The 7,360-nt window shown below is 32.7% G+C and overlaps 1 protein-coding gene across 1 annotated transcript; it reads right to left on the reverse strand.

Moving 5' to 3' along the window:
• Positions 1-4,729: 4,729 nt before the first annotated feature.
• On the reverse strand, positions 4,730-6,630 carry LOC124363663 (piggyBac transposable element-derived protein 3-like). Its single transcript, XM_046818923.1, has 3 exons — positions 6,537-6,630; positions 6,086-6,254; positions 4,730-5,176 (listed from the first exon to the last, which is right to left on the reverse strand). Exons 1-3 carry the CDS (start codon positions 6,563-6,565, stop codon positions 4,730-4,732), a joined length of 645 nt encoding a protein of 214 aa, XP_046674879.1. The 5' UTR covers positions 6,566-6,630.
• Positions 6,631-7,360: the final 730 nt, after the last annotated feature.

Raw genomic sequence — 7,360 nt, forward strand, 5'->3', positions numbered from 1 at the left:
ATTTCAAATCTTTGAGTATTGGTTGTACTTGAAGAATAATCTAAGGATATCAATAATTTTAGATTCTACAAAGTTTTTGATAAAATAACCTTTAATTAAATGACTCGCTTAAATTAACTTATATCAGCATTGTTTATTTTGTTCCAAGCGTTTTTGGGATCGACAGTAAAGTGGCAAATAATGATGTATGAACTCAGAAATTAAGTATGTTATAACATACTTTTACAGACTCATATATGAGTCTGTAAAAGTACATACGTAAAGTGCAGCAAAAAGTATACCGGTATCTTTAGTTTTGGATTTCGATAAAGGCAGATAATAGATTTATACATAGATTTTAAAATACAAACGAATATCTTTTTCAAAACTTTCAGAAACTATATTAGTAAGTTTTATTTAAACTACAGTTAAATAAATCAGAAAAGTAAATCTCAGTCCAAATAGAACACTCGCAAACATACCGCAGGTTTTTTGTGTCAGGGTTTGGGGAGAGGTGGGGCAGGTCTGATATTGGTACTTTCCCTTTCATATATTTCATGCTGCAGTCTGTTCGTAAAATACCTTATGCAAATCCGTACTAAATGAAAACTCTTTCGAGTTCAATATAAAAATGCTGTATTTCCTCGCTGGATTAGTAATTTCAGTTTTTTAACTAGCATAAAAATAAAATACCATTGAAAACTGTTAGTAAATTCAAAATTTAACGAAGTTATACGGTATAATTGTTATGAATTACATAATTCAAATAAAAGGCTAGATAAGTTACAATCTGTTTAAGACTCAAAGTTACACGAATAACATTCTAGCTAACCAGTAATATGATTAATGTATTCACCCAAAAACGGCATTTATTTCATTATTCGTGCGCGCAATACACAAAAAATAGTGCTCTAATAAACCAGGTAAAAACCACGAACTAATTAGAATTTTCACGAATCCCAGAGACAAACCATTTGTTGGGAATCGATTCACGGATAATCTTGGATAAATATTTATTTGCATTGTGTATAAATATTAGGAGAAGTTCATCGGTGTTGGTGGGATTGTATTGAAAAGTAAGAAACATTTTTATTTTTAATAACTTCTACCTAAACGTTCCCAGTATTAATTATAAGAAATAAATTGATAAGAATATGATTGCAATAGGCTCCAGTTAAGTTAATAAACTCTATCTAAAAGAATGAACATAGATGTTTTTCTGATCGTAGAATACGATCGGAAAGGAATGAAGCGCTGTGTTTATTTATAACCAGAGTGTTCAGGTTACTGACTCTTCTTGATTGGCAAAGTCAGATTTCGTTTAGGTCTCCATCGGTGTTCCTCGAGGTTCTATTTTAGGGCTATTAGTTTAGTGTTTGGCCGGGGATCCGGAAGTGCTGTCGACAGGTGTTTCTGCGAGAATGTACCTTTACCCTTCCCTCCACTTTTATCTACTCTGTATAAATTTACACTTTTAAAAGTATTCAAGATTTTCTTTCCGTCAATCATTTATATTCTACCAGAAATAAAAACACTTTTGATTGTTCACAATCATAAAAATAACATGTTCCAAATGCCAATAGAACCTAAAGTTTATACTGGATTTATAAATTATCCCTTCCCTTCAATCTTTTAAAAATAAGCTGAAGGCTTCCTTCCGAAAATTCACTCTCTGATTTTTTTCAAAGTACTGACATTTTAATACGTTACTTAGTTTTAATAGTCATATTTAATACTACACTGATAATATAATCTATATTAATAACACTTTTGTATATTACGTTTACCATTTAGTTACATTACGTACAGCGGAAGTGACTAATCTTATTAATACATGTAAATCGGTGATTTTACAGGCTTACCGCTGAGTAACTTGTTTACTATCCGGTATTAACTCAATCTAAAGTCTCTTATATATGTAATTTGGGATTGCTTAATTATTATAATAAAAATTATTTAAACGTATTAGAATTCAAACTTGTAACTAGCCTTAATAAATGTTATCTTCTGTAAAACATTAATTCGGTTTTAAATCTCCTAAAGGTTTAAATTTAAATGTAATTGAAACTCCATTTGTACTATTGTGCATACATTTTGTTGACATTTTAATTATAACATTTTATTATACTGTTTTATTGTAATGTTTTAGATTTAAAACAGTTAGTGATTATTGACAACTTGTTGGTAATATATTAATTTGCTACTGTATTGTTAACCTACTTGTACTTATATTAAAACTGATATAAATAAATTTATATTTATTTTGAAATAGGAAATTACTATTCCTGGAAATGTACAAATTGACTTGGGGACGTAACTAATGTTATATTAACGTATTTTCAAACAGCGCAGTATAACTCATTAGCCGGTATTGGAACTGAAGGAGGCGAGGGGACGATTTACTGCCTCAGATTAAAGTGTTTACTTACACCCGACGTATTGGCTCTCTGCACTCGACCCAGATACTTTCTGCAGCTTCAGGTCTAATATATATCCTCCCAGACAATAGTTCCACAGTTACAGTCGTTATTGGTAGATTAAATATCTGAATATTATGTGAATAATGTTAATATCGATTGTTTAAAAATGGTTTTTATAATAAATAAAATGAGGTCGGAATGGATTTTTTGTAGGTAAACCATATCAGCAGTCACAAAATTAAGTTAACACTATGTCCACTGTCACAAGACCAAATCTAGTATAATGACTATGGTAATTTGTTCCAGGATCCGATTAGAAATACTGACTTCAACCTATTATATTTAACCTACTATAGTATTAAACTCACAAATGAATAAAAAAACTATTCTTATTAAAATTGCTAGCTTCAATTTGGCATGACCTATGCACCGAATATAAAATCTGATCTGATATGAAGGCAATAAGTGAAATACAACCCAAAAATGCATACAAATATATGTATAATAGGTATCCAGATTGGATGAAAGTCGACTGTTAATTTTTTTTATTTGCCCAAAATATCTATTACTAAAATGGAGTCCATACAATTCGGTTGGTGTAGTCTACAAACATAATAACCCCCCTCCCCCGCTAAAAAAATCGTAGTTATGAAATGCCTTTACCGTATTTTCACCCCCTTGTCCGGATTAGAGATAAACCAGCAACATAGAATACCAGCCGCACTAAGGGATAGGGAATGAGCCGAGTATAGCAACCTCAGTGAGTGATTAGGGATAGAGGGATAGGGATAGATTAGAATGGTAAAGTAAAAATTACAGAATACATAAATTGCCAAACAAACTGTACTCAAACATGTGTCATTTTAATATGCTATAGATATTAAATTTTACATGTAGCCTCAGCGATGCAATGATGTTGCGTATAAACTTTGTCCTTGACCTTGCATACTCGTGGTATCGACATGTGGGCAGTCTGTGAAGGAATTTTAATCCTCAGTCAACTAACGTATTGTGTAGTCAAGACTGATGTCAGTAAATCATGTTTGTAAAAGAAGCAAATATCTATGTGTGACCTTTTAACGAAGCTCACATTCTTATCTGTCTTAGAAGAGAAATCGAGATTTGTGGCAAGGGCAGTATTTATGCTACTCTTTTGTAGAGTAGCCCTTGTATGCATTATGGTACTATCTATAAACAACTATTACAGTGTATTGATGAGATTAACTACACGTGACTTTTCAAAAAGCATGTTTAATAAAAAAGTATTTGAATTACAAAAATCTTCTACAACTTTTACCGACTGTAACTAAATGGTTATATACCAAAATAAATTATTTATGCAATTACGTATGTTTTTATTATTGTTTATGTAACCTCATGTTAAGTAAAGTAAGTTTTAAAAACTCTTGAAGTGTTTTATTTTACTCCTTTTTCTTAAAATTCAGTATGTAAACTACCACTATAACGAACGTAAACATCTACAAGCTGTAAATCTTTTACGTTTTCTTACTTCTCCAGTTGTGATATTTGTCTTACATTGAATTCATTTACATATATAGGAGTGTCTTTTGATAGCTCTCTGGAAATGGTTTTGTTCATTTTGGAGAAACCTTTTATTTACTAACTTGGATTTATGTAATGAAATTTCTACTTTAGTGCCTTTTGAATCCTTACTGAAATCCCCCTTGACTCTTTGAATAGACATGTATTTCTATTTGCTATTGCACTAAGAATTAATGAGATTTAATATTATTTTATTATTACCATACATTTAACCCATAAAGGACTGGAATTATTTTCTGTGGAATTTGAAATTATTTTGTATTTAAACCCTTTTCTATAAGCTTTTTTGTTATTGGAAAATTATTGATTTTATTCTAGTGATGTATCTATATCGAAAATTTGTGTGTGACCATATGGTCACAGTAGGCTTTTAAGATACCTTTTCCGAATAAATAAACAACCAATCGCATTATATGAAACTTTACTTTATTATTTACTTTTAAAACATTAAACTATTAAGTAAAGTAAATCAGATTATTATAAAGTTTTTGTAGACTCCAGAGTGACATATATAGTAGCCTACTGCAGTTTGTGATAGTTCTCGAAACATTTTACACACAGGCCGACGTCACATTTTTTGCAAGCTGTTCTTCCTACAGAACTGCACAATCTATTTGCGCACCTCCTGCGCTTTTCTGTTGGTATTACATAGTGATGTAGACCATCGTAGCGTAGACTATTTTTATTTTTTGCAACGAAGACCTTTCTTGAAGTACTTGGGCCGGGAAGAGCTGGAGGAGTCTTGTACCTTGTTAAGTAGCATTGAACTATTTCTCTTCTAAAATGTCAGTTTTGTCATTTTGTTCCCTGACAATCTGAGAAGTCGCCCAAGCATTAGTGGTGCCCAGATCTATAAGCCATGTAAACAAAGGCCACCACCACTTCTTTCCCCTGATCCCAATTCTGTGGGTGCTTATGTCCTCATCCATAAGGTCCGTCCCTCCCATGTGGTGATTATACTGTTTTATCACAAAGGGTTGTTGAATGTGGAGATATTTCTTTTCTGACTGAGAGAAGCGCTTCACACTAGCAATAGGCTCAATACCATATGATGTCGATGCGACTGTAACAACACTATTGTCTTTCCAGCGAGCGACAAATATGCCATCTTCTTTTTCTATTTTACATTGAAAGCTTCCTCGAGATTCATTTTGCATATCTTTTTTTGATGAAAGAGGGCAGTCTTTTGGCAATCTGTTGATTCGGGACAGTTCCTGTAGAACCATAACCTCTATCTTTCAGATGTTTCATCAGTGCTGGACTTGTAAACAAATTGTCAAAAAACAACTGGTAGGGTAACTCATCTTGAGGTATTTCATCCAGCATTGATACAAGAGGAGCTGCTGATTTCCCAAATAGCTTTGAATATGTTTCATTTGTTGTTGTGTTCTTCCCTTGAAAAATCTCAAAAATTGATCAAGTACCCAATGTATCAGTATTTAGGCTCCAAAATCTTGTAGCCAAAACGGATAGGTTTCCCTTTCAAAAATTGCTTACATCCATGTTTGCCATAGTACTTTACCATGGACTCATCAAAACACAAAAACTCAGATGGTACAAAATTGTCAAGACATTTACATTTGAGTAAGTTCATAAGTGGCCTCATTTTCCACATTTTGTCATTTGGAATTGTCTCAGAGTTATCTGCACAGTGCAAAAAGCGCATAATTTGAATAAATCTATCACGTCTCATTGCTTGACAGACCATTTCATTTTTCATATCTAGTCCAGAATCCCAATAGCATTTCTTACCAGGCAGTTCATTGTATCCTGACAGTAACAAAAATTGCTAAAAAAGCATTTCATTTCTTCCTCCGTAACCTTTGGGTCTGGGCAGTTTTTGAATAAAAGCGTACTTGTTTGTATTTTTAACTAGCAATTCAATAAACACTGTTGTTGATGAATAGCTCAAAAAGTTCAACTGGGCTTAAAGAACTGAACTTACTGTAGTTGTATGCTTGAAAAGCAAGAGTCTTCTGAGCTTCCATGTCGCCATCAATCCAGGTTCGATGTTTTTTATCTTGTAGTTTCCGTGCAACTTGATTCAACAAGATTACAAAGTCTTCTTACTCTTATTTCTGCGGGAGCTGATAGTTGTCCACCGTTCAAATTATTTATGGTACCACCTTCGTCTTCTGGACCAGAGAGTCTTCATCAGTGAGGATATCATTTTCTGGGGGGGCAATAAAGATGTCAACGTCTGAGGTGTCGAGATTCCCGTCATCAACAAAGTTTTCAATTACATCGACAGCTTCGGCTACAGTAAATCCCTCGGCCAGTGACAGTTGTTGCCTAAAACAACAAATGAAGGATAATAATGTAATATATATACCTCACAAACATGAGAGGCGAAATAAAAATTATGGTAAAACATATTCAATATTATTGTTTTTGTTCATATGAAAGCCTACTGTGACCATATGGTCACAGTAAAAGTTTGAGGTGGCCTATGGACATAACCTAAAACTGACATAGCATTTTCTTTAAAACATAACCAGTTAAAAGCTTATGAAATAACATAGGACATATTTTCAGATATGTTTATCTTATATATAAAAAAGTTATAATACTTACAACCAATTGTTGTCAAGAAAATCAGCCATGTTGTAACATAAGTAAATTTAATACTTTACTGTTCCTCACAACTGAAACCAACCATCAAACAATAACACTAACAGGTGAAGAATAACTCTTGTTCTGTCAGCTGGCTAAGAAAAAATCAAAACCAGCTTCATGAATCAGGCATACCAACCCAAAAAATAAAATACTGAAACTGTGACCATATGGTCACAGTAGTCTCTTATGGGTTAAATCTTCTTCCAGTAAATTAAGTAAAACTTTTACGTCACAGAAGAGTTAACTGTAAAAAAATATATTTTTGATCTCAATATTTTTAGAACATAAAATTTCATTGACATGGTTCCATAAGGGATATAAAACGGTTTGTAAAACTTTCTTTTAATTCTATCAGGTCCTTCGATATGATTTATCAGCTTTTTTGTATAAAAACTACTTGATGATGTGAATGTCTTTCCTTGCGATTTAACTAAGCTTGATAAAAGGGTAATATCTCGAGAACTAATTGATTTATAAACTGTAAATGTTTTACATTTTGTTTGGCTACCAATGAATCTTCTATCTTCTGGGATGGGGCCAAAGTCTTTAAGAGGCTCGATTGGTCAAACACCATTCAATACATCAGACTTATTAGAAGTAGAGGCTGCTGACTATTATTGATTGTGAAGGCTTCAAGAAGGCCCGGTTTATGTATTTTATAGAGGTTATCTGGAGGTTTTATAATACTTAAAAAGAGCCTTAATCTAATCTCTTGGAGACTATATGGCCGGATATCTAATTCAATTCCTCAGATTTATTGATTCCAGAGACGAGAGGGTTCA

This window comes from Homalodisca vitripennis, chromosome 5 (genome assembly GCF_021130785.1).
Source record: "Homalodisca vitripennis isolate AUS2020 chromosome 5, UT_GWSS_2.1, whole genome shotgun sequence".
Classification (NCBI taxonomy): Eukaryota; Metazoa; Arthropoda; class Insecta; order Hemiptera; family Cicadellidae; genus Homalodisca; species Homalodisca vitripennis.

Coding starts and splice junctions, on each gene's coding strand:
- LOC124363663 (XM_046818923.1), bottom strand. CDS start 6,565: ATGGCTGATTTTCTTGACAACAATTGGTT. Junction 6,255..6,536: donor TTTCTTGACAACAATTGGTT/GTAAGTATTATA, acceptor TTGTTGTTTTAG/GCAACAACTGTCACTGGCCG. Junction 5,177..6,085: donor TGGTCCAGAAGACGAAGGTG/GTACCATAAATA, acceptor ATGGTTCTACAG/GAACTGTCCCGAATCAACAG.